The sequence below is a fragment of the Thunnus maccoyii genome, chromosome 19 (genome assembly GCF_910596095.1).
Source record: "Thunnus maccoyii chromosome 19, fThuMac1.1, whole genome shotgun sequence".
Taxonomy (NCBI): domain Eukaryota; kingdom Metazoa; phylum Chordata; class Actinopteri; order Scombriformes; family Scombridae; genus Thunnus; species Thunnus maccoyii.
In genome coordinates, this window is record NC_056551.1 from 20,463,128 (window position 1) to 20,489,787 (window position 26,660).

The 26,660-nt window shown below is 39.6% G+C and overlaps 2 protein-coding genes and 5 non-coding genes across 12 annotated transcripts; 1 reads left to right on the forward strand and 6 right to left on the reverse strand.

Moving 5' to 3' along the window:
- Nucleotides 1-205: 205 nt before the first annotated feature.
- rpl7a (ribosomal protein L7a) lies at nt 206-4,537 on the reverse strand. The gene is made up of 8 exons (XM_042394618.1): nt 4,468-4,537; nt 2,780-2,900; nt 2,438-2,587; nt 2,008-2,148; nt 1,486-1,565; nt 1,061-1,191; nt 456-525; nt 206-344 (listed from the first exon to the last, which is right to left on the reverse strand). The coding sequence occupies exons 1-8, from the start codon at nt 4,468-4,470 to the stop codon at nt 240-242; spliced, it is 801 nt and encodes a 266-aa protein (XP_042250552.1). The 5' UTR covers nt 4,471-4,537; the 3' UTR covers nt 206-239.
- Nucleotides 1,339-1,413, reverse strand: LOC121886287. Its single transcript, XR_006092714.1, has one exon. It is a non-coding gene; the product is annotated as a small nucleolar RNA SNORD36 (small nucleolar RNA).
- On the reverse strand, nt 1,644-1,715 carry LOC121886277. Its single transcript, XR_006092705.1, has one exon. It is a non-coding gene; the product is annotated as a small nucleolar RNA SNORD36 (small nucleolar RNA).
- Nucleotides 2,254-2,324, reverse strand: LOC121886279. Its single transcript, XR_006092707.1, has one exon. It is a non-coding gene; the product is annotated as a small nucleolar RNA SNORD24 (small nucleolar RNA).
- On the reverse strand, nt 2,659-2,730 carry LOC121886278. Its single transcript, XR_006092706.1, has one exon. It is a non-coding gene; the product is annotated as a small nucleolar RNA SNORD24 (small nucleolar RNA).
- On the reverse strand, nt 2,977-3,048 carry LOC121886276. Its single transcript, XR_006092704.1, has one exon. It is a non-coding gene; the product is annotated as a small nucleolar RNA SNORD36 (small nucleolar RNA).
- A 2,020-nt stretch (nt 4,538-6,557) lies between the features above and the next one.
- usp20 (ubiquitin specific peptidase 20) lies at nt 6,558-26,186 on the forward strand. Of its 6 annotated transcripts, none has more exons than XM_042395145.1 (25): nt 6,558-7,592; nt 8,552-8,659; nt 9,004-9,057; nt 9,464-9,526; nt 9,661-9,801; nt 9,960-10,062; nt 10,596-10,665; nt 10,768-10,881; nt 11,048-11,147; nt 12,308-12,821; nt 13,001-13,150; nt 13,850-13,962; nt 14,358-14,530; nt 16,789-16,883; nt 17,000-17,033; nt 17,164-17,209; nt 17,307-17,487; nt 17,678-17,804; nt 17,899-18,068; nt 18,647-18,728; nt 20,332-20,440; nt 20,550-20,652; nt 20,745-20,813; nt 20,908-21,076; nt 21,427-26,186. In XM_042395145.1, the coding sequence occupies exons 2-24, from the start codon at nt 8,582-8,584 to the stop codon at nt 21,063-21,065; spliced, it is 2,847 nt and encodes a 948-aa protein (XP_042251079.1). In that variant the 5' UTR covers nt 6,558-7,592; nt 8,552-8,581; the 3' UTR covers nt 21,066-21,076; nt 21,427-26,186. The 6 variants fall into 6 exon arrangements, with proteins under 6 accessions (XP_042251079.1, XP_042251076.1, XP_042251080.1 ...); XM_042395142.1 differs by having other exon boundaries at nt 8,555-8,659; XM_042395146.1 differs by having other exon boundaries at nt 8,555-8,659; nt 21,462-26,186.
- The last annotated feature ends 474 nt before the right edge of the window (nt 26,187-26,660 follow it).

Consider the following 26,660-nt stretch of genomic DNA (forward strand, 5'->3'; position numbering starts at 1 on the left):
ATTTTGGTTGTCATTTTTCTGATGTTTTATAGACCAAAAGAGTTGATTCATCAGGAAAATTAACATCGATCATGAAAGTAATTCTTAGACGCAGTGCTAGATTAGTTTTATATAGTGAAAATGATTAACCTATGGTTGCAACTTGATTCCAAAATCCCAATCCCATATATTTAGTCGTAATAATAAAAAACAAAAACAAACAGTCTCCATTAGGACATAACAATTTTATTCCAAACAGTTTAACCAAGCTTGGTTGCCAGTTCCTTGGCCTTTGCCTTCTCAAGCTTTGTGATGCGGGCTGTGGATTTGGGACCCATGATGCCGCCTCCCCAGTGACGACGGATCTGGAAAACAAGTTCAAAAACAAAATGTTTAATGGTGACATTTGATCTTCGACATGACAGTTTAATTTCACTGCAGTGGAGATGCTTCAGTAAACTCAAGTTAGGGCTCACCTCTTCGTATCTGTCGTTGTAGTTGGTCTTGATGGCTTCTATGAGCTTGGCAAGTGCACCTTTATCCTCACTAGGAAAGAAGACGGCACGTCAATACAACGCTGACAGTATTTGGAGACAGAGCTACACTGTGTCTCCACAGGATTCAATAAACTTCAGTGATTATACAGATAAATGTATAAACATTTACTGGTTTTAAAAAGATTGCAACTTTGCCCCTATTTTTAATTTAGTGTTAAATTAAACCTTATATAACAGCATCATGGCTGAGCTTGCCACAGCACTTTATCTACTTCCAATCATTATGAGATCTCAGTAAAATCGCCTGCTAGGTCGAGTATATAAGTCAGCAACACAGACAGTTTGATAATTATCAGGACCACTGCTGCAGAAACTGACCTGTAAAAATACAAATTTAGAAGGGACTTGGAATATAATCATTTGAGGGAATTTTAAGATGTGAACTAAAAATTTAAAAAAAAGTTTTATAACTAATTTTAGCCATTATCACTCCATCCTAGTTTTACTGCTAGTGAAGAAATCAACAAATTCTTATACTGTGTCACACTCAGACAAAACATTGCTCAGTGTAAGTGCATACTTACGGGTTTGTCTGTGTGAAGGCAACTGAAGTGCATGTCTTTCTGTGCACCAGTCTGCCCAGTCTAGCCTTGCCCTTGACGATGCAGTATGGGACGCCCATCTTGCGGCACAGGGATGGCAGGAAGACGACGAGCTAGAAAAGCAGGGGAACCACATGAGAAAATTTTAGGAAAACTTTCCTCCCCTTTTGGTATTGAACAATTCGATGCATCTGACTAAGAACTGTGATATCCACTTAAAAAAACGGTGTATTCAAAACATGTATTCTCGATTTGTGGTCTCTGCTCAGGGTTAAAAAGCTCGTGTTTTGATCCACACAGAGGATTCAGGTGAAGAAATTCAGACATCATTGCCAGCGACCACTTTCAAAACTTAACTCAATACAGCAAGTTCCACTGCTGCCAAAATGATGTATGACAACACTTACCTCAATTGGATCCACATCGTGGGCAATGATGACCAGCTGGGCCTTCTTGCTCTCCACCAGAGAGGTGACAGTGTTCACACCTATAGGGAAGGGGAATTTGAAATTAACTTCTGATCCGCCAACAGTCTTCCTGGAAAATGTTTTGTTATATTTTGGCCAATGCTCAGGGTTAAAAAGCTCAAAAGCATCACGGGATTTTTCAGGTGAAGAAATTCAGGTCATCACTGCATCAGGGCCAAGTTAGATAAGACTAAAATAACCTCAAGATGGGTCTTAATGTGACTAACACATTAACTTCAATACATGATGATAAACACAAAGTATGTTCACCAACACAGATTTATACAAGATTAACGTGCTGTCTCATTGAGGCTTTTTGTTGAGACAGGTAATATCTTTGAGTTAGGTTGATTAGACAAGTATGTTCCTTATAAATCTTAAATGTTGGTGAAATACTGAACCATCAATTACACTTTCTACAGCTCTTCAGATACAAGCTTTTGGTTCTTGTGTATTGCTCACCTGCACGGAGGACAGGAGGCCTCTTGGTGGGGGTATCTCCCTTTCCAGCTGCCTTCTGCTCAGCGCGGGCCAGCAGCCTCTGCCTCTTCTCCTGCTTGGTCTCTGGCCTGTACTTGTGGGCCAGCTTGAACAGCTGTGTGGCTGAGGGGGGAAACACAAGTACATTACAATTTAAATTCAACCACCCCACAATGGCAGCATGTAGATTGGTCTCAGGAGGGAGAAGTTAAGAGTATTTCAAGTAGATGCATCAGTGATCTTGGTGGAAATGTCGTCATGACTGTTAAGATAGCAAATATTTTTTCACATCATTTGCAAAGTGTCAATGGTTCTGGTAAGGGCCCATAAGCCATCTTTGAAATACTTTCGTGTCAAAAAAGCATGAACTTAAAAAACTCCTGGTGACGCCACAAAACCCTCTGAGACGTACCGGTCTGGCGATCCAGAGCCTGAGTGAACTGGTTGATTGCAGGGGGAACCTTCAGACGCTTGTACAGGATGGAGCGCTGCCTCTGCAGGCGGATATAACGAGGCCATTTCACGAAGCGTGTCAGATCACGCTTGGGCTGAATATCCTGGCCTGTGGAGAAGACAAAACAAATGTTTAGTGTCTGACATCCAACTGAGGTAAAGCCTCTTTGTAATGTTGAGTGCATCAGCGATCTTGGTGGGAAATTGTCATCAGTGTTGTTAAGATAGCAAATATTCGTTACATCATCTGCACCACTACAATTCCAAGTTTTTCCTAAATTCTTCTTTGGGGGCTACTCACCGATGCCAAAGTTCTTTGGCCTCTTCTCAAACAGGGGGTTGATCACTTTTTTGGCCTCATGTTTCTTGGCCACGGAAGGGGCAGGTGCCACCTTCTTCCCCTTAGCCTTCTTTCCCTTAGGCTGTCAAGAAGAAGAGAGAGTGTTAAGAGTGCATTGAAGTAGTCGTTATAAGCCAATGTTTTGTCATATTTTGGCCAATGCTCAGGGTTAAAAAGCTCAAAAGCATCAAGGGATGTTTCAGGTGAAGAAATTCAGGTCATCACTGCATCAAGGCCAAGTTAGACAGGGCTAAAATAACCCCACATGACGGGTCTTACTGTAACTTAAACATTTACTTCAATACATGATAAACACAAAGTATGTTCATCAACACAGCTTTATACAGGATTAATGTGCAGTACATCTGAATTGTTGTGTCCTTGTATGTAACTTTTGGTTTTAAAAGCTCTACATAAATAAATCTTCAGTTGCAAGTTTTAAAGCTGAAACTGATTTGACTTAAGAGCTAAGCCGCAGGTAAAGCTCTTAGCATCATAATCATTGTAAGAATCAGCTTTATTGGCCAAATATGTTTACAGATACAAGGAATTTGACTCAAGTTTCTAGTGGCTCTAAATGTACTTGCACCAGTCTTCTTCAACACATGGACAAGAAGCCAAACTAAGACAATTAAACATCACTACGATGTACAAATGGATGAACATACAATGTCTATATACACAGGTGAAACTGTCTGTAAACTAAACAAGATACAAACTGCACAAGTGTGACAAGTGTAAAAAGTGCTGGAGGCCACCGTGCATCCCTACATCACACCAGTTAGACTGATAAGGCTCGTGGATGATTGTAATTTAATCTTAACATGGATCCTCATCAGCATGTCTAGGCCTTGTCTCATTCAATCATTTGCGTAGCTGCGTCCATTACCTCTTAAGTTTCTCAAAACTATGTTCAACACACAGCATATTACTATCAGTAAGAGTCTGAAGACCAATTGTTAAAGTCCATGAAGGGAAATATTAAGAGTAATGCTGAAAAGTAAATAAAGCCAGACAAGCTCGCACTGTGTACTGCTGTTTAAAGGCAAACCAAGCTTAAGACGATGCTACCAACGTTAGCTAAAAACTGCAACTGAAGCGTTACGATTCACAAACCAGGACCTTCTCACCTTCTAGGTAACAAAGCTTAAACATTATGAAGTGGAGTAGATTTTAGCAAAGCCTGCTAGCTGCTCCTTCCTATTCTCACCGACTGAAGTTAGGCTCGGGCCCGTTACTATTACACTGCCTAGAATAGCATTAGCATGACTCTAACTGTAACAGTCACTTCCAGTAGACACTGAGTTCAACTAGTAGTCAACCAGCACAATTCATATTACATTAATGCAGGAAAAAAAGCAGAAAACAGAGTGAAAACAGCTCTGGAAACACGCGTGTTAACCCACGTTAGCTTTAGCTTTCTGACAGCCCGTCACAGCGCGACTCGTACCGGCTACATCACCATAACTTTGACTAAGATTTTATCAAAAACAAAACAACATCAACGCTCAATACGGACATAATTATCAAGAACAGACTTCACACAGTTGATAAGCACAATTTAAAACATAAGAATATACATTAAGAGAAGGATGCGAATAGATACAAGAGCTGAGTTAATTCCCGAGAAGAAGCGGCTGTGTACCCACCATGTCGGTTCAGGCAGAAAGGAAGACCGAGGCATTCTGGGTAGCGTAAATACCGCGAGGCTTGCAGGCTGGTGACGTGCCTCTCGTGCACCGATCTGGAGTCAGATGACGCAGCCGTTCGGCGCCTCAGCTTTATACTTTAACAAATGATCTTACTGACTCAGGATCAGCGGTACTACAGGTTAATACGCTCTGTGCGTCATAAATCAGTGAGACAGTTGTTAAAACTTTCCATCATATTTTAAAATAAATTACAAAACCACAAAATATTATTATTTAGTTTATAATTTCAAAGTTTATCTAATATTTTTAAAATAAGCTTAACACATATTTATTAAATAACATGTACTGTATGTATGTAAATTAGGTATATTATTATTATTATTATTGTTGTTGTTGTTGTTGTTGTTGTTGTTGTTGTTGTTATTATTATTAATAATAATAATAATAATAATAACAACAATAATACATTTAATTCATACTGCACTTTTCATTTGCAGTTCAGTGCTACATGCTACAGCTTTAAAAACATACAACACACAACATAAAGAAAATAACAAGAGTTAAGATGAAAAAGCCTTCCTGAATAAAAAGGTTTTCAAGCCTGTTTTAAAAGAGTCGGGGGTCTGTGCTGCCAGGAATAAGAACAGGAGGAATAAGATAAGATAGATAAGATGAAACTTTATTGATCCCTTGAAGGGAAATTTAGGTGTTACAGCAGCAAGTTACAAGTAACAATCAGGCGACATACACAACATACAAATGTCTGTATAAATAAATAACACACACAAAAACAGCAAACAAATAGCAGCCAAAAAGTGGAAAACTCGAGATGTAGCGGCTCCAAAGTGATAAGTGCAGGAATATGTCAGCACAGAGCCTGGGGTTGGGTGATTCAGTGTGAGGAGATGAATATCAGTAGTAATACTAATAATACAATACTACTACTACTACCACTAATGATACCGCTGTGATCGCTGTGAGCAATACTGACTGCTGTTGTAGAGTCTGATCGCTGCAGCGACAAAAGATCTTTAGAACCGCTCCTTAGAGCAGCGTGGGTGGAGCAGCCTGTTGCTGAGGGAGCTGCCTAGGGCACACTGGTACTTGTACAGGGGGTGGGAGGTGTTGTCCAAGATGGCCAAGAGTTTATTCATCATCATCATGCCACATGATGATACCACATTTTAAGTCTTTTTAGCATAAAATATACAGACGGGTGACAAATTAAAGGAAAAACTGGTACAGGTCTGAATGCTTGATCCCTACAGTGAGGGGGTCTGGTTGCTCTGTTATGCTGTGGGGGGCTGGCATGGTTTGGGTCCACTTGTCCCCTTAGAGGGAAGAGTCGCTGCAAATCAATACAAAGTTGTTCTGAGTCATCACCTTTATCCTATGATGAAACATTTCTATCCTGATGGGAGTGGTCTCTTTCAGGATGACAATGCCCCCATCCATAGGGCACGAGGGGTCACTGAATGGTTTGATGAGTATGAAAATGATGTAAATCATATGTTATGGCCTTCACAGTCACCAAATCTCAACGCAATTGAACTCCTATGGGAGATTTTGGACTGACGTGTTAGACAGTGCTCTCCACCACCATCATCAAAACACCAAATGAGGGAATATCTTTTTGAAGAGTGGTGTTCCTCAGCCTTTGGCATTAATTCTACAAGTCTCTGGAACTTTACTGGAGGGATGAACACCATTCTTCAGTCAGGACCCCAAATGAACATTGTAATATGTTTTTCTTGCTGTAACCATTCCTCTTGTTCATACTGACTATTAGAAGATCCCCTCATGCTGTATTTACAATATAAGTGATGGGAGGCAAAATCCGCAGTCCTCCATCTGTGCAAAAATCCCTCTTTTTGTTACTATGCTTCCACCACAGCTCAGCAGGGACACACTGTCTGAGGAAACACAAAGACACAAAGAAAGCTAAAAAGACTGTAAATGTGGCAGATATCCACTTGATATGACTAACTCTGACTGCTGAATCCTCATATAAACTTCAGATAAACTTTTAAAAGCATATTTGAACAAAACAACTGTGTGGACACACTGTGGATTTTGGCCCTTATTGCTTACATTGAAATCACATCTGAAGGGGATATTTTAACAGTCAGTATGAAGAGGAGGAGTGATTACAGTGCGGAAAACCTCCCTCGGTGTTCATATGGGCATCTGACTGTTGTTTCTAGATGGACTTGAAAAACTGATAACCTATACTTTCAGAATCAGAATCAGAATTATTTGCCAAGTAGCAGGTACAACGTGGTCCAATGTCAACAGAAAAAAGCAATAAACATTAAACATAAAATGAACATAAACACAAACATAACTGTAAAAAAGAGGGGGATAGTAATTTACGAAGACTCTGTGTAGTGGGGGTGGACTATGTGCTTGCATGTTGACTTGATAAAGACTATGTGTGTGCAAGAAAACCCCCCCAGAATATAAATAGAAGTATAAATACCAATGCACTTAAAGGTCTGTTTATTTACAATTATTTATCTATTTACCACTTATGTACACTTACTGCACCTGTGCACCAATGTGCAATATAATGTTTATTTGTATATGTTTCAATTCGTCTCTCTCTTGTCTTCCTCTTCTCTCTCATTTTACTACTCTAATTGGAAGAGTTTGCAGAAGCCAAATTTCTCTGCCCTCAGTGTTGCTATCTGCTGTGCTACGTTGCTGTGCATGTGATAACAAAACCTCTTGAATCTCTTGATTCTTGGTCTACTCAGTGGCTGTTCTGGGGCTTTTGATCATATCTCATGATCTTCCAAAGTAGATGGAGTTGTCCAGTAAACTATGTTTACTGGCTAAAGTTATTGTATATTTATATTTCTTGGCTATGACTCATAACTTCCTGGGGTGTCCGCTGGTTGCCTGGCAACTAGTCCTTATCTAGAAACAGCGTGGCAGTCAGTTTAGCTTCATAAAACAGCAAATTGTGTTTTTTACACCGCGATTTATGTAACGCTACGGATGAAACAAACAAGACACTAGCGTTACGTGTTAGCTAGTGAGCTTTAGGGCTGCTGGTAGGCGGATTTTTGTAAACTGCGCTAGCTGTTTTTTCCCATGTGTCCAGTCTTTGCTATGCTAAGGTACGTTAGCCGTTAAGTGTACGTTACAAATTGTAACATTACGTGTCTGATCTCCTCGTATAAACTATCGACAAGGAAGTGAATAAGCGTATTTTCCCAAAATTGTCCAATTATTCCTTTGAGTGAACATGTAGAGGTTGAAACAGCCTGTCAATGTTAAGTACTGTAGATATCTGGTTCCTTATCTATTTCGCACACTTTTTTTCGCAACTGTCCTTCCACAGCGGACCCATTTAACGGACGTACAACATTACGTCACTTCCGTAAACAGGGTTCTTACTACTATTGAACAGAAATATTCTATATTGTAAATAATAATCTATATAATTACCTGACTAATAGAATAATAGTTAACAATTACCCGTAGAATGATTCAAGTATACGTAGCAAACGATACGTACACTAACTAATTGGGAAAAAGTATTTTAATCGCATATCAACATAATATCTGACGTTGCCGTGTTACCTCCTCCAGCCCTGCGACGTGCCGTACCGTGCCGTGGATGGGAGGGGGAGTTGTTTGGTGTGGGGATGGTTGGCTCTGGTATCGCGTCGCTCGGCTCGTCTCCTCGGTGTCTCGCATCCAGTATGGATTGTTTATAAGAGGAATGAAAAAATAGCAATTATCATCGTGTCAGCTGCTTTTGTTAGTAAACACATGTGATTCAAAACAGCTGTTGTCATCGCTGCAGCTAGCAGATGTTTTCTGAGCTTTCGTTGGTAAGGCCTTTCAATTTGCAGAGCTGTCAGATACTATGGGTAGATTTGGATGTTACTGTGAAAAGATGGCCTGAACGATACCGTTGATATTTGACTTATGTCTGAGCTATCTTTTAGAGACGAGGTACATGTGATTTTCATGTCGGGGTCTTCGTGTGGAGATGATAAAGCTAACGTTAGCTACAACAGCTTGTCCTCTGAAATACTACAGTGTTGTTTCTACCGTCCTGTCACATTAGCAGACGTCCCCCCGAAGAAAGTGAGTAGCTATGACTGAACAAGACATTTGTCCCCACCTGGACACCATAGGAGAGGTAACCAAAGAGGACCTTCTACAGAAATCCAAGGTGGGTTGTCATCCATTTACTATAAACGTTCTGCACAATGTCAAAGATGCCCAGACCAGGTTATTGACTGCGTGTGCCATGCATGGTTACCAGTGTAAGTAAGACAAATGTCAGCCCAAAACATCCGCTAAGGTTGTTGTATGTTTGATGAAGCAACCTTTGGTCCACCAGTCCTTAATGTAAAGGGAGCAACATGAGCTGGAATATGTGCTGGAAGCTCTGATATGCTGTCTTTTTTTAGTGTAAAGCCTCCAAGCATTGAGCCAAAATGTGTGTGCATAGATAACATGACACTCTTTTTCTTTCTATTCTATCCTATTCATGTTTTCTCCCTCCTGTTGCAGGGAACTTGCCAATCATGCGGAGCAGGGGGCCCTAACCTCTGGGCCTGTCTGCAGGTGAGACCGTGACTCGAATCCTGTTTTAAATGTTTTGATTTTTTTTCTTTTAAAATGTAATTGCTGGTTTAGCTCAGGCACCTAAATGTCACATAAACGAAGACTACTGCCACTACAACTGCCACTGCACTAATTGTAAATCGTTTGAAATAAGGTCAGGTGAATGCTCAATAATTAATGATGATGTGGGACATAAATGTAATTATAAATGCAAGAGCTATCAAACTCAGGCACGTAAACAAGCGCACAATATGTGAAATTAAAGTTATTATTTTATATTCGGAATGACATTTGACAGTCTAGCATGAAATTTATTTATAGGTTAAGACACTTAATGTACACCAGATAAGCAGATAGATATTGTATCTTGTTATTTCTTCAGTATGACTGTGTTTCTGCTCTGTAGAATGACTGCCCATATGTTGGTTGTGGAGAGTCCTACTCTGATCACAGCACCCTGCATGCACAGGTAAAACCCTCTCACACTTAACATACCTGCCAGCATTTGCTCTTCTTCTCATCAGTGTACCATATGAGAAGTAAAATGTCAAAGTAACTGTTCTAAATCAGAGTTTGTGGAATTACTCTGTGTGTCTCCTTTAGGCTAAAAAGCACAACCTGACGGTGAACTTGACAACATTCAGGATCTGGTGTTATGTGTGTGAGCGGGAGGTGTTTCTGGAGCAGAGGCCCGCCCTGGTGCCTGTTCCTGCTGTGCCCCACCACTGCAAAGCCACAGAGCAGGTACCACTTATCTCCAACACGGCCAGCTCTCCTCATTATTTTCTGTCCTTTTCCTGCTTGATGGCTTAAAATAGAAGAAAACTACACTTCTGATGCTATTTCACAACTGGTTTCTTACTCACCTTCTTATTTATAGTATCTGTAAATCATTTTTCTAGGAAGCAACGCCTCAGCCAGTAGGTCATCCACTTAAAGCAGTGCCAATTGCTGTGGCAGAAGAAGAAGGTTCAGAGTCGGAGGAAGATGAGCTTAAACCAAGAGGTACACTATCTCCACTTTTAACATTTCTTCTCCTAAACAACAGAACACGTGAAGCTCCTCAAATCAGACTCATTTGTGACTGTTAAATTATTAATAGGACAGAAAACCTGAAGCCTCAGTAAGAAGTGGACACATACTGTTGCTTTGTGGTACATCAGTAAGCTTAAAAAAATGTGCACTCTGGAATTGTTAACTCATTTTTTTTCTAAATTGAGGTGAAGTGCTTGAATTAGGTCTATATCTTAAATATTAAAAACAGAGAAAAACCTTTAAATCTGGTCATTTTTGGATTATCGTGGCAGTAGGTTGTAGTTGCCATATTTAAGAGATATAATTGCTCTGTAGCCCAGAATAGTTAACAGCCCTGTTTCTTTTAATTCAGACTAGCAGTGATAATAAACCCTCTGAGGTGTTCTCTCATTGTGACCTGTTCTAAAAACGTTATATCTAAACACAGCTTAATTTCAACACTCTTGGGAATACAAAATCTTTACAGTTCTCTGCTTCTCCTGTTGTTGTTGTTGTTGTTGTAGGCTTGACGGGAATGAAAAATATTGGAAATTCCTGCTACATGAACGCAGCACTTCAAGCCCTGTCTAACTGGTGAGGTCACTTCCTTTCATCGCATCTGTCCAATTACTGGGGGATGTGTGACATATGTGTTTGCCTTTTTAAAACAGCTGTGTTGATGTATTCCCTCAACAGTCCTCCCCTCACTCAGTTCTTCCTGGACTGCAGTGGATTGGTTCGCACTGATAAGAAGCCGGCTCTCTGTAAGAGTTACCAGAAACTCATCTCAGAACTCTGGCATAAAAAACGGTAGTAAACACATTGTGGTTACATAAAACAGCATTTAACCGTTTTGAAGTGACAGAATGCAACTATATGTTTTCTATAAAGATGAGACTATTATGTACTAAAGAATCATTTCCAGTATATTAAACTAACTCTCTTATATCGCCTCACATGGCTTCTTCCCTCCCAGACCCAGTTATGTTGTCCCTACCAGTCTGTCACATGGCATCAAACTAGTAAACCCCATGTTTCGTGGTTACGCTCAGCAGGTAGGGGCAAGCACCCAGCAGGTAACTACACCTGGCATCACTCAACAGCCTGACACAGTCTTGTCCTATGTTTTTAAACTGTAACCCCTTGTGTACTATCTCATATATTCCCTAAAATGACATTTATTTTTGCTAACTACATTCGTTCTTAACAACCAATAGGTTTGACTTGAGTTATTCATTTGCTCGTATTGTACAGTTTGTGGTGAATTTTCTACTTTTCTTCCCCAGAGACAGAAAAAGTTATACTGTAAATGCTTTGTTTCTCTGTAGAGACCTGCGTAGAGGAACTGTATCAGAAGATTGATATAATCTAATTTCTTTGGTGACAATGGAATACATTTTTCAAATTTGTCAAGGGGGCATGTTTACACTAAAACATGGTGTTAAGTTGCTCTATACTTCAGTGCGTATTTAGTCCAGCCAACCCTAGTTTGAGAGTGTATTTCTTAATGGAATATTTTGACACTTCTTGGAAATGTACTCTTTCCTTGTCAAGAGTTAGTTTAGAAGATCAATACCACTCTCATGTCTGTGCGCCAAATATGAAGCTCCAGCCAGCAGGTTGATAGCTTAGCTTAGCATGAAGACCAACAATCATATCAAGCAGGACCTGTGACTTGATCCGACAGACATCCGGTACTTGAGCCAAGCTCATATCTCAACATATCAATGCATCTATGACTTTATCTGATTCCAAGGAAGTAAGACAAAAATCCCCCAAACTGAATTATCACAAACAAGTAAACAACTCAAATCAAACCTTTGTTTGATGTGAGTTTAATTTGATTTTAGATGATCTGATTCTGTGTAAGACACTGAGCTGTCTTTGCAATCCAGTGTAGAAATGTTAACATATTTGACTGAGGCCTGCATGTCTTATTGAAAGTGTCTATTTTTGTTTGATTGTGATTGTGAGGGACAGGTGTTAAAAGTTTTCAAGTAGTAAAGAGTTTTGCCTGTCTGTTGTGGATATGATTAGTGTATATGTTCTTCTTGTATGACTTCTTACCAATACAGACAAGACATACACAATTACTCCCACATTTCTCCTTCCATCTTCCTGTTTTGAAATGGTCGAGTTTATATTTATTTGTTACCCACTGTCTCTGTATAAAAAGCCATATTTATCCTTCTTTTGACTTCATGTGTTTAATTACTGTAATTGTACTTTGCAACAGGACACCCAGGAGTTCCTGCGCTGTTTGATGGACCAATTACACGAGGAGCTCAAGGAGCCTCTGACAGAGTGCAGCATGAGCGGAGAGGGAAGTGATGGGGAGGAGAGAGGAGAGGGAGAGCGCTCCCCGTCTGAGGATGAATTCCTATCCTGTGACTCTGGCTCCAGCAGCGACCGGGGGGACGTAGGAGGCGCGGGGGACGGTGAGCTGCTTGTGCAGGATGAGTGTGATGGAGTCAGGTCACAGGCGGGGGGGATCGTGGGCGTCAATCCCGCCGGGGTGATCTCTGAGAAGGAGAGGCTGAAGGAGAGAAGGGTGTCTGGCTCACCTCTCCGTGGAGGATCGCAAGAGATGGATGAGGACGCTGATGTGGATACAGCGGCCGAGGAAGGGGTTCCTGAGAGAGCGGTGGAAGAAGAATGCACATCAACCCCAAATACTGAAGTCCAAAGCCAAGAGAACAACCAGCCATCTAATACAGAGCAAGGGCAAGGCGATGGCAGCCACATCTCAGGTAATAATAAGATCAGCGGGATTATGGAAGGACTTTGTCAGATGATTTACAAACTGTGGATAGCCACTCTAATATTTCATGATTTGATTTTTGAAAAACAGGATCTTTATGAGGATGTTATATTTCAACAAAAGTTGTCTCTAAAATGTTAAATTTCATATGACATATCTCTTTTCCAGAGCCAGACAATGAAGCGTCAATGACCCAGCCGCAGTCCACTCACTGCAGTCCCGTGAGAACCCTTCAGGAGCTGCATCCGAAACTGTCCTCCAGTCCTCCTCGTTCCAGCCCGCTCCGCTCCGCAGGACCCGCGTATTCCTTCAAGAAAGGTGTGGAATCATAAGGGGTTTGATAGATAAACTTTTGTCTTGGATATGTACATTTGCACCAGTGACGTGATGTAAGATATGTTAAGGGTACATTGGCGACCACGAGACATTTGTTTAAGTCATATGACTTAAGGTGTCGAGGAATTTTTTTTTTGAATTTTGCAGTCTCACTACAGGTGATGTTCTGCACACCGCCCCTGTTCAGTGAGTGTTTCTAAAGTTTTGCGTATACAGCAGGCCTCTTTTTCAATTTTAGGTATGCAGTTTTTCAGGTCAGCAGAGCATTGTTGCAATGTGTTGCCAGATTTGAAAAATATCAGAAATGTTCTTTTGGTTTTTTTAGCCTCTTGAACAGCCAGAGGTTGGCCAAGACAGAGTTTTTTGAAATGCAAATCATGCAAAGATATGCCATTAGAGCTCCAGAATATAAATATAGACCAGGAAATGTGCATGATATGTCCCCTTTAAGACAATTTACATGTTTGGCAATGTTGTAAATGGTGAATTGAGGCTTAAAGTCTCCTGTCTACCACAGTATTTGTCTGTTACAATCTACACAGACATTCTTTTCTTTGCTTTTCCCTTCTCCCTCTCCTTCTTCACACAGTATTGATGCTTACAGTGTTTACAGAAAGTCAAACTTCAGCTTCAACAATCCTTTGTTTGTCCTCTAAAAATCCTCTTGGCTCTGTCTTCCAGCTCAGCTGCTGCTCACTTCCAGGAAGAAGAAACAGTCTCACTATCGCAGCGTGATCTCAGACATCTTTGACGGCTCTATTCTCAGTCTGGTCCAGTGTTTAACCTGCGACAGGGTGAGCTGTGCTTCACATGTTTAAACACCAGGGGAAGCTACTTACATAGTCAGAAACCACAGTATAATGACCTGATAAATAATAATGGTTTTTTTTCTCTAAGTAGTATTTTGATTAAAGTACGACCTGTGTTATTGTCATTTCAATATTATAAATAGTATTTTACATGATTAGAACAACTAGAACTCATTATTTACATTTTAAACTTTAATTTCCTGAGATTATTTGATTTATATTTTATTTGTATCTTACACATATGTTTATTATTTTTGAAAACAGATGTTAAATGATTTATTTATCCGAAATCACTCATCTGTGAAACACTAATTTGTTTAGATGGGTAGTTCTTGCACCACTGTATAACAGTATGTATAAAGTCCTGCTCTTATTCACAGGTCTCTACTACAGTGGAAACCTTTCAAGACTTGTCCCTACCTATTCCCGGTAAAGAGGACTTGGCCAAACTCCACTCCTCCATCCATCAGAACCTGCCAGTCAAGACTGGCGTGTGTCCAGACACTTATGGCTCGCAGGGCTGGATATCCTACATCATGGACTCCATACGCCGGTCAGTGTGTGACATTTAACAGTCAAGAGGCGAGGAGGAAGTCAGCGGAAATAAAAACAATTGAATCTAGTCGCACCCTGATGTAATTGATATGATTGACGCTAACATGTTTCTTGTTGTTCATTGAATTTATGTTTTAATGTAAGTAGAGATTAGCTAAACATAAAAATCAAACACAATGGGGCTTTCAAGAATTGTGGCTCCAGTTAAGTCTGCTGATTTGGAGGCCATAATTAGAGTTCCAGAAGCTGCCATGGATGATGCAGGTGAGGGCGCTTAGGTATCAGGCCTGTGCAAGATCTTTCAAGGCAATATATGGGTCCTTTTTTGTCTTGTTTTTGAACTTCTCTTGAAGTTGGCAAATGAAAAAAAATATCAGATAACCTTCTGGGGAACAACATGACACATGCTTACACTTTGTTAGTCACAGGAAGTGTAGAGATGCTAGGGCTGATTCAATGATTTATTGTGCTCTTTTCAGTATATGATAATCTTATTACAGCTTGTTGTTGTTGTTGTGTACCAGACCTTAACGATACAATGATGAAGACTCCTGTTTAGACTGTGGTCCCGACAGATTTCAGGAGTTCCCTCATGTGTCATTTTTTGTGCTTCAAAGCTTAAAAAAAACTTTGTGTGTGGTTCATTTAGTGAGAGGGCCTTCAGGACGCAAGGGAATCAGTCCAGGACTGATAGGTTGGACAGATTATGCAGATTGAGGATGGCTTTGAAGCGTTCCAGGACCAGATGTCAGTGCTGAGCCATCAGATGACCCAAGGGCTGTAGAGGGTTTTTAACACTGGAGAAGCAAGTGTAGTTCTGGTCAGCAAAGCCCTGCCTTTGCTGAGATTTTCTGAGATACTCCTCATTTCATATTAGTTGACTTCTTTGATAGAAGAGGGCCGGATGCTGCTTGTTAGACGTAAAGGTAGAATCACTTCCTTTGCCAAGTGCATTTGTTCATGTTCACAGCTGCATTTATCATCTTAACTATTAGGAAAGAGATGCAGAGACAGGCCTTGGCATGCCCTTTGATCATCTTCCAGCATTGCCCATGTTTCAAAAGCACTGTGGTCACAACAGCCCTGATGCCTCATTTTGGTGAGACAGTGTTGCAGAAGAGGAGTGTATAGTACATAGATATTGACTTAAGGTTTATCGATCCTCCACACAACACCCCAATGCAGAAACATAATTCAGCCTACTGTGTGAAGTAATCTGCAAGGTTACGGTTTTTCTACAAAATGTGTAACCCTTGACAATCTCAGCAAGTAGTCAACAAAAAAAAACATTGTCTCATTTCAAGTAGCTGTGTCAGTGCTGTGTTTCCTCAGCTCTCGGGCAATATAGGCTGTTTATCTACATGGTCTTTAATGCCCATGTTAAACTTTAAAGCTGCTGTAAATAATACTTGATAAAATGACTTTGCATGAGAAAAATGTTGCTTGCAGCGACTGTCCCACAGAGAGTTATCAGCCGACTCTGCATTTCCTGTCAGCTTTTCAAAGCTTTATAGAGTCTTTTATTTATTTTCTTTTTGTTCTCTGGCATGTTATGGTTCGCTCTCCCTGCTCTCATCAACTTTGTTGTCGTTTTCAGTTAAAAAGCTCTGATATAATCTACTGTAAGCTACCTGCCTAGCGCCAAATGGAAGACAGACAGATTTAGTAACTAGCTGGTGAACATAGTGGAGCATTCAGCAGCTAAAGAGCAAGTTATTTACTTCAGAAATTGGTGGAGATCAATCAGAGCTAAAAGTATTAATACTAACCTGCTCTGTAACTGCTGGATGTGTTAATAAGCCACTATTTGCAAGTTCACAACTGTACAAAGTGATAATATTTCAGTGTTCACTCAAAGTGGCCAATGAATCAGTGAATGCAGGCGTAAGTGGAGTTTCAGATGATTGAAAAAATGATTGGTCGTCACAAAGACTCTTTATGAGGAAGTGAGTAGTGTGGTAAAGTGCACAGTGAAGAAACTTATGAAAGGTTATAACTATACAACATTGTTCTGTGTCTGAAAAATCCCCTTTGTACTTAAAGCCATGAAAGACCCTATCAGGAGCTAGTAGCGCTCCAGGCAGAATTGCTTTTGCGGTCATTGGACAACTTTCATTCTTTCAATGGTTTCAAGTCACTGACCCACATGAAGGTTATTTTGTCAGGATGACCAGTGTAAGGATACAGGTCAAGGAGACCCTGTGGCTGTTTATGGTTGTAATGATTACTTTCTCTTTGTATTATGCCTCTGAACAGGTTCGTAGTCTCGTGTATCCCCACTTGGTTTTGGGGGCCCATGGTAACCCTAGAGGACTGTCTTGCTGCCTTCTTTGCTGCAGATGAACTTAAAGGTAAACAATATTATACCGTGCTCTTCTACTGTAATACTCTGCAACATAGATTTTATATGGTGGAATTTAGATCAAAAAATTATCAGAATATACATTTATGTTCATTCTTTTCCCAGGAGACAACATGTACAGCTGTGAGAGATGTAAAAAGTGAGTATGTATAGTAAATCCAGGTGGACACTCATTAGAAGTGGAAACGTTCTCCTCTTTAATGAATAGTTTTATAAGTCAAATGCTAAAAACAAATTTTATCTATTCACACAGTATTTTTTTTTTACAGGTTGAGAAATGGTGTCAAATATTGCAAAGTACTTAGACTTCCAGAGGTACAACATTTTTCTTTATCTGACCTGTTTATCACTAGATGTAGATAACAAGCTCAGTTTTATTTGTGGTTTGCTACAGAAAGTGTTTCTTGTGCAGATTCTGTGCATTCACCTGAAACGTTTCCGGCACGAGGTCATGTATTCGTTCAAGATTAGTAGCCACGTATCCTTCCCATTGGAGGGCCTCGACATGCGACCTTTCCTGGCTAAAGATAGTCCATCCCAAGTCACCACTTACGACCTGCTATCGGTCATTTGTCACCATGGAACAGCAGGAAGTACGAGTTAACTTGATTTGATGATTTTCAACATTTCAAATGTTATTTCCTTAATGATTAACATATCTTAGAGATTGAGCAAACATGTATGCTCTATATCTATCAGATTTTCTCTATGTGAATTAATCAACTTAATATAACCTTTTCCCCCCAATGTTCTCTTCTCTCACCCTCCTCTTGGTTCTTGCAGGTGGACACTACATAGCTTACTGCCAGAATGTGATCAATGGCCAGTGGTATGAATTTGATGACCAGTATGTCACAGAAGTCCATGAGACAGTGGTGCAGAATGCAGAAGCATATGTGTTGTTCTATAGGTACGCATGGGAACATTTACACTGAATCTATTTAGATCAGATTTATTAAAAATAAGTCATGTATACTGACTGTATTTTTCCTGGACTCGTGCAGGAAGAGCAGTGAGGAATCGGTGAGAGAGAGGCAGAAGGTGGTGGCTCTGGCCAATATGAAGGAGCCCAGCCTGCTGCAGTTTTACATCTCCAGAGAGTGGCTCAACAAGTTCAACACCTTTGCTGAACCAGGCCCCATCAGCAACCATACATTTCTTTGCCAGCATGGAGGTGTGTCTTTTTTTTTGTTTAAAATCTTAATCTAGTACATTTTTGAGGAACACATCCTCTCTTATCACACAGAGAAAACTCACTTTCACAATCCTTAAAGTGGAACTCAACTGATTTTACACATAAAGGTCAGGTCTTTTTTAGAGACTGTTGAGGAAGTATGTTAGACTGTTATAGGAAGTGCAACATCCAGTATTTTTGTAGCTCAGTCCTTATTAGAGACTAAGGGTCAGAAGATTTCGGCCTCTGCTTGTTCACTCATGACCGTTCTTTTTAAAAAAACTGTTTCTTGTGAGTCCCTCAACTTTATGGAAGTGCAATGCTAAAGAGTGCTCCTTTAATGATGATGATGATGAAGGCCACATGATACTCAATTTCAGGCTTTTAAAACATTGCATTCATATTGCAGCTCTTGAGACTAATAAATATTGTTCTTACCAAAAAACGCAAAGCTGTTGGGGATTTTGTGTGGGAGGAGAACAATGCTATTGCTCTTAGAATTCTCACTGGTCTCCAGTATTGGCCAGAAAAGGTGATGATTCCCACTTTAACTCTTAACATATTTTATCTCTGTCCAGGGATTCCTCCTAACAAGTACCAGTACATAGACGACCTGGTCGTGATAGTTCCCCAGAATGTGTGGGAGTACCTTTACAACAGGTAAATATACAACATGCTACCATTTCAGTAAATAACAGTGGTGCACTTCAATATATATTGTACAGGTCAAAGGAAAGACACCACCCTCATGAAGACAAGATAGCTGAAAACATTTGGTGAATAAAACATGGTGCACTGGAGTGTTTTAATTTTGACAGGTCAAAAGAAAACTCAAAACCAAACGGAGTTCAGCACATTCTTATCAACACAATAATATTTGTATGCATACTGTATTAGATATGTAATTTAAGATTTTACTTTTGTCTTTACTGCCTTTATTTAATGGTTTAAAATAAAGAGAGACAGTGAAGATTGGGATAGCATACTGGAAAGGTACTGGGACCACACACCAAGGAGTCTGTGTCCATTATTCACTTTCTATTACTTACTAGGAAACCATTGGTGTAGTGTTCAAGTATTCTGGTTGATGTGGAAAACCATTCACGTCAACCTCCTTTTCGTAATTACAAGTTGGCTGATATGGGGATTTTTCGTTGGCTCTGCTATCCCTCTTGCTGTATTTGATTAAGGAGTTGTGTGAACATAAAACAATGAACAGTGTTGTGTGTGAATCAGTGCTGATGGCAGTGCAAGCTAAGAATAAGTTTGCAGTCATACTAATACAGTCTGCTGAGAGCAGACAGCAACTAAATCTGTTCTAGTTCATCATCTGTTAGCTGCATGAATCAATATTTTATGATAACAAATAAGAGGAACTGGTTATTTGTAATGTAAACAAGTCACACATAGTGACAAACCCACAGAGAATTTTGCACCCAGCTCCGACTTCCCCTGTTTTAGCATCTTTGAGCTCTTTGTTTTGGTTTCACAGTCCGCAGCTTTACTGTTTTTTTTCAGTCTCATTGCTCTTATCATCCCCCTTTTTAGCCACAGCGAGTAGCTCCCATCAACAGAAAAACTCTTATAAACCCACTGTGTGCTAGCTGCTAGCCAGATATTTCCCTCAGTAGCTGCAGGACCAAAACGGATCCAAACTGAGAGTCAATGTTGGACTTAAATTCAGCAAGTGGTTGAAACATAACTCCAAACGAATGCTAATGTTGCTATGAATGCCATGGCTGCTTGTTGTGTAAATAGACAACTCTTTGCTAACATGTTCGCCCTAAAAACTTTATAAGGTGATAATTTGTCAGTGTTGTGTTTAGAGCTTGTTCAGCTGCCCCCAAGTGACCAAAAAACAAATCAATCAGTGCAGCTTGAATTCAAGAAGGCTTTCACATTGAACCTATAAAATCTGGTTCGCTGCTTTTTACAACTATGTTGTGAATGCTACTAAAAATTGGTAGCTGGAAAGTACCCGATTAGGACTGTGATGGACTATGAATGAATGAGTTTAATCATAACTGATGATGCGTGTCAGTGTGAGATTGTGTTTAAGGATGTGTTTGAATCATTAGTTTTGAGATTTCCTTGACCTCTTTAGATTTTATTGAAAGGCAGTGCTTCCTGCAAACTTACCTTATGTGGCTCTACAATAATTGATGGATTTTCATTTGGATGCACAAGTTCACATTCCTTTGTGTCAGTCGGTCTCAATGTCTTTTAGTGTCTTTGCGTTAAATTTTGGTGTTTCGGTTCCCAGTTTTGGAGGCGGCCCTGCAGTCAACCACCTGTATATGTGCGCCATCTGCCAGGTGGAGATTGAAGCTCTGGCTAAACGCAGGAAAACAGAAATAGACACCTTTATCAAGGTAAAAGCCTGTATGCTACAAAGGTTTGTGTGTGTGTGTGTGTGTGTGTGATGATGATGTGTATCCTTTTGTGTTGGATGTCGAATGAGCAATTTTTTCTTGTCTGTAGCTGAACAAAGAGTTTCAGGCGGAGGAGGCTCCGACAGTCATCCTGTGTATCAGCATGCAGTGGTTCAGAGAGTGGGAGAGCTTTGTAAAGGGCAAAGACAACGGTATGATTTTAGAGTTAGATAAATACAGCAGTGCATAAAAGTGGTTTGTCTCCTGTCTGTACAAGAATTTTTTTTATAATTTGTTTTCTCAGAGCCCCCGGGTCCCATTGACAACAGTAAAATTGGTGTTATGAAAGGAGGACACATACAACTCAAGCAAGGTAAACCTCTGCACTCGCTGAAAAGGACGTAAAGGTGGAAATAAGAAAACAGACGGTCAGTAAAAACATTTTTTATGTGTGTGCCTGCCTTCAGGTGCAGACTACGGTCAGATCTCAGAGGAGACATGGCAGTACTTGTTGGGTATTTATAGCGGGGGCCCTGAGATTGCAGTGAGACAGACGGTGGCCCCGGCTGACCCAGACAGTCTTCACGGCGAGAGGAAGATCGAGGCAGAGACCAGAGCACTTTGAGATAAAGAGAGGTTAGAATCTTTACTTATTGGGGAACACTTCTCAGTGCTTGTGTGTTGTTTAATCACAGTAATTCCTCATTATATTTCTCATCCCTCCACACAACAACTTACTGGAAGCCGTGGTTTTTGGGGCTTGTAGACATGCAATATTTCCTCTTTGCTTACGTCAACCACATGAGCTCATAAATTCCTTCTGGCCAGCAGAGCGCTGGATATCTACACGTGGCCAAGAATAATGGAGACAGCACCTCCAGCTATTAAACAGAAGGGAATTTAATTTAGATGGTTTGAGTTAAAGGCCTATTGATTGTTCAGTTGTTTTCAACTTGTATCTCACCTTGCATTTTCATTATCCCTAGGTCTTCTGATTTCCTTTCCACTCCTGCCCTCACAGGAAGCTGAGGACTTTGCACCTTGGCGAAGAAGCCTCATCGTGAGCACTTTGTAAATGTAGCAACGCATTATTCTGAAGCCCTGTCGCAAGAGGATGAAATGGTACTTAAATATCATGTAGTTTATTTATTGGATAACTCCAGTCCTCAATGTTAAGGTGTAAAATAAGATGTTGTGTCACATCTCCAGAGCTGCTTTCGGTAGCTAATGGTGTTTCAGTTGCTGCTGTAGTGACTAGGTGTCATACTGCTAAACTGGCTATGGCAGGCAGACAGCTGCCGGGGTCACTGACCAGAACGCTGGAGGGGAGCATTATGATGTTTGGTTTGAGGACTGTACTTTTTCATTGGAAGCAACAACCCAGAGACATCGATAAGCTTTCTGTTGTTCGCCTGTTTAGTAGCTTCATAGCAACAAGTTCAGACAACAAGTGAGAGATATTCCATAAATCATACTCTTGCACCTCCAACCTTAAATACACAGTCTAACTGAGCCCTCAGGAATGGAAGTCTTTTGTTGGTTTAAGTCAGTAAAATGATCGGACCAGTGAACCATAAGAAATCACAAAGCATGCGTGAGTGATCATTTTGAGGGTCATTTGTATTTGAAAAGCTTCAAAGTGCATGCTGTTGCAACTCCCTTTTTTTGACCTAGAAGGACTTTTCTCTGATAGGATGAGATGCTGAGTTTGTTTCTTAAAACAGAAAATAACAAACGAAAGTGCTCAAGATTACGGTAAAATTGAGTCACTCCCGCTCAGTTTATCCCAGAGTTATCTTGAGAACATGCAAACATATATAGATATATGGCTATATATCTAGATATATCAGTATAAATATCAACAGAGTAGATAATTGCAGTCGTGGAGGAAGTGTAACATACAAAGATGATTACATATCGGGTGTGGTAACGCGATAAATTTACCAGGGGATGATGAGAAAATAACTGGCTTTTGTGATAATAGCCTACACTGTAAGTTTGTAATTCTTCTGAAACACAAGAGTGTAAATGGCCTTGGTCACAGCTCATGGAAGAGATAATTCCCTTTTCACGTAACAGTTTAGCAAAAGGAAAAAAATATTCTGACAACGTCACAAAAAAACAGGCTCAAACAGCACAACATGGACAAAACCATTTACCATATGATTGCTACTTAATTAATCGAGTATATTTTCTTACTTAATTTCTTAATCGTGCATGTTTGGTCATCAGGTTGTTTAAAAAAATGAATCTTGTTGTAGGGATATTACATTATGAGGTATATGCTCATAAAGACATTAATGTGTCTACGAGTTGTTTACTGTTGAAACCTCCGCTTGCAGGAAGTGTTGAATCTGCACCGCTTGATAGCAGGAAAACTTGATTCAGATCTTGTGCTTCTCTGTCCTCCCTTCCTTTAATATCTTTTCATCACAGACACATCAGACTGGTAAACAAGAGTGTGTAGTGCAAGTTTAAACAGCTCCTGACATTGACATCTGGCTGCCATTGACATCAGCAAACATGCAGACTTGCTCAGAACATTTTTGAGTAACTGCACACTGTGGAGTCGATCACCTTGCTTATAATAACGCCACCTGCTAAAGACTTTGCAAAAGTCGATTCTGTTTATGAATCTTTTTAACTTCATGTCTGATCACTTGTTTTTTGAGGTGACTTTTAACAAAATAATCCCTGTCAGCTGTTTAGATTTTAATAATTTGAGCGAATACTGACAAAGTTTCAATCTGAAACATCAACAGGAACTTTACATTTTATGTGACGTCTTTATATTGATCCTTTCCTTAATTATTTTAATACATTTTAGAGCACAGCAAATAAACCAAGTAATCCCCTATGTCATTGTAGATAAACCACATACTTGCCTTTTCTTATTGTACAGATCTGCAGAGGAGGTTTGCCTCCATATTTTAAGCAGTTGAAGCCTAGCATTGTGGTAGAGTGAGTCACCCCTGGTCAACACATGATACTAACGATGTATCTCTGTGTCCCTCTATAGTCTAATTTAATGACTATCATAAAAAATACCAATTTTGAAAAGCAAACCTAGGAAAATAAAAAAATATGTATTATTTTTCTGTGTTTTTCTATGTTTGAACAGCACAATTAATTTAAACCATTTACCAAACCAAAAATAAGACAGTATGAAATGAAAAATATGTTTCATTTGACAATCTTGTCTTTAAACAACAAATGAATCTATAGTCAATTTAACTTTATTGCTGTTTGGTAAAATCTCCTGAGCCATATTACATGATGTACCAATCAACAGTTGATAAATTGTCTTTAAATATTTCGTTCATCAATAATAATCATTTAAGTAGTTTTTCCAATTATTGGATTGGCACAGAAGAACCTCCAGAGGTAGGAGTTTTACTCAGATAAATACTGCTACTCAGCTATTACACTGAATCACAAGATATGTCAGTAAATACAAATGAGTGACAGCAAGATCTTGAAGCTTTTGTCAACAGGAAACTAACCTTTCAATGCTAGATGACTGAATGAACACTGTTTTTGTTGTTGTTGGTTTTGGGTTTTTTTTTTTTTTTTTAGATGCCATGCAAAACAAAACAACTGATTATCTGAAAGACAGTCATCCTACTGTGGAACACGGTGCCGTCAAGTCCCTATATACCCATAATACACCTGCCCAAGTGTTTTCACGTATTTGCCTGATAAGAGCTGCATGCACAGCCACTACTTGATTGAGATCTCCCTCACAGTACTTTTAGTTTTGTTAAGGTGGAAAAATGTACTCTGTCATCACTTTCATGAGTAAATGGTATTTGGTGAGCTCTAGCGTAGCTCTTCCCACCTTTAACCAGAGCAAAGGTCTTATCAGTCAGGAGAAATAAAAATATCTATGTGGGTGTGCACAGGCTTCAGTTAGTTTACATCCCCCTCTATTTAGACCATGTACCATTAAATCTCCATGCTGTATTTCACTGTATGATCAACTGAAAATTCATGACATACATGATAGTTTATTTATGTCAACAGAGAGTTAGATGAGACCATGATACCACTCTCACGTAGGTAAATATGAAGCTAACACCAGCAGCTGGTTAGCTTAGCTTAGCACAAAGACTGGAAATGAGGAAAAAGCTAGCTTGGTTCTGTCTAAAGGTAATAAAATCCACCTACCACACAACCGAAGCTCACTAATGCACATGTTATATCTTGTTTGTTTACTGCTCTAGGGCAAGAAATAACACAGCACATAACCCCCCATGAAAACCACAACTTGTCATTATTAAACTTTTTTCACTCAGGTTTTGTATCGATTAAACAAACGAGATATAACTTGTTAATTAGTAAGCTTTAGAAGTGTTGAGAGGTGGATTTTAGGCTAGCTGTTTTGCCCCATTTCCTGTCTTTGTGCTAAATTAAGCTAGCTGCTGGCTACTTTGATATTTAGTGTACAGACTTGAGAGTGGTATTGAACCTTGAAGAAGGTGTTAGCATACCAATAAAAAAACAAAACAAAAAACAACAAAACTTCAGAATGTCAGCCTCAAAATGTAGAATCAAAGTAGCTAATACTACCTAGCTTCAGCGTTACCTTTCTCTGTTAGCTAAAAATTAGCAATCAACGTCTTGACGTCCTATTATCATTTTGTGTCATGAACTACTGGGAGATTCCAGCATACGCAAGACAGACTTTTGGCACATACTTAATCTGATAAAGTGCAACAATTTCAACAATCTCAGATATTTGTAAGTGTAATTATCAGAAGACCACCTTTAACATTCCCCTATAGCAACGTATCCAACAAGCAGAGAGCACCCAAAAAATACCCAAGATGTTTTAATTGACCATTTTTTCACTGCAGATAGTTGGACTTGTTATAGCAGGAGATGATCCCTCCACTCACTTTTAAGTGTCACAGTAAGTGATGTCAGTGAAGAAACATCCTTATTAGTTTAGGAGCACCTAAAGGCATGGCTGTAATTTTCCCAGTATGACATGTCAAAATGTCAGCCATGTCTGTTGAGACTTTGGACCATTGCAGTAATTTATGTCTCCCTGTTTTGTTTGTTTTTGTGTCCAAAGAGCAATCAATCAATTTTATTAAGAGAGGATTCTGATTTGTCCATTTGTCTTAAGAAAACTGTTTTGCAGTGTTTTTCTTCTCACGAACGTCCAGACTGTGTCTACAAGAGATAATATTAATACTATAGGGATGTTTGTGCTATGTTTAGATACTTTTTGGGGGCGTAAGTGCAATGAAAAAAGACAAATCTTTGTGCAATTCTAGCTCTATCATCAAAGAGATACTGGACAGCTATCAAATACTTAATGAACAGCTGACGGTACAGACTGGGGCAGTGCATCATATTATATTGCAGTGTTAAGAAATGTCGAGTGGTAATTACTTACTTAATTATCCCCACCTGTGAGTTTATGTTTGCTTGTGTTACAGCACGTAGCTATGCGTGAGAGATTCCCATTTATATTTTTCACTGGAAAAGATGAGCATTGCTGTGGTTGGACAGAATTCATCAGTAATGTCGGGACACCCTGCAGATAGCAGAGCAGGATTTCACTGACTCTTGTTTTTCCTTTCATTTTACGGTGTGTGGCTGTTGTGGTCAAGATAATGGTGATGTTTTGAGAACATGGGACTGTGGTTGACCTCAATTCAATGGGATGTCTTAATGTCTGTATAACTGATGTAATTACTCATGACTGGTTAAATGATTAAAATTGCCTGGTCTTTGATTGGCATGTGTCTTATTTGCATTGAAAATTTCAATTTTTTTTTAAAAAAAAGGGGATCTCTTATTTACATTTAAATGTCAGTTTACTAGTCATAGCACGACTAAGCCTGTGAAAATGGTTGTGTAATTTGATCTGTGGCTCTATCTCCTGAAGGAAGAAGTCTGAGAAAATAACCCTGGTGATGTCATAATGATGTCATCACGGTTTTTCTCAGCTTGGAGATAACACATTTTTATTAGGAAGTCTCTGTACAAACTGGGGACATAGAGTTTAAAGTGTGGGTTTTTACCAGGGGAAAGATGGTCTAATGAAAATATTGGTTGCATAATGGGAAATGTTCAATCCAGCTTGTTTTTGGAGCACGACTCTCACCAGGGACCAGTTGAGGCTTGATTACAAGCAGGACAAGTAGGGTAACTTCCCTTGTTCACATTTGGTTTGTATTAATTTGACTACTTGGATGTTAGTTTAGGA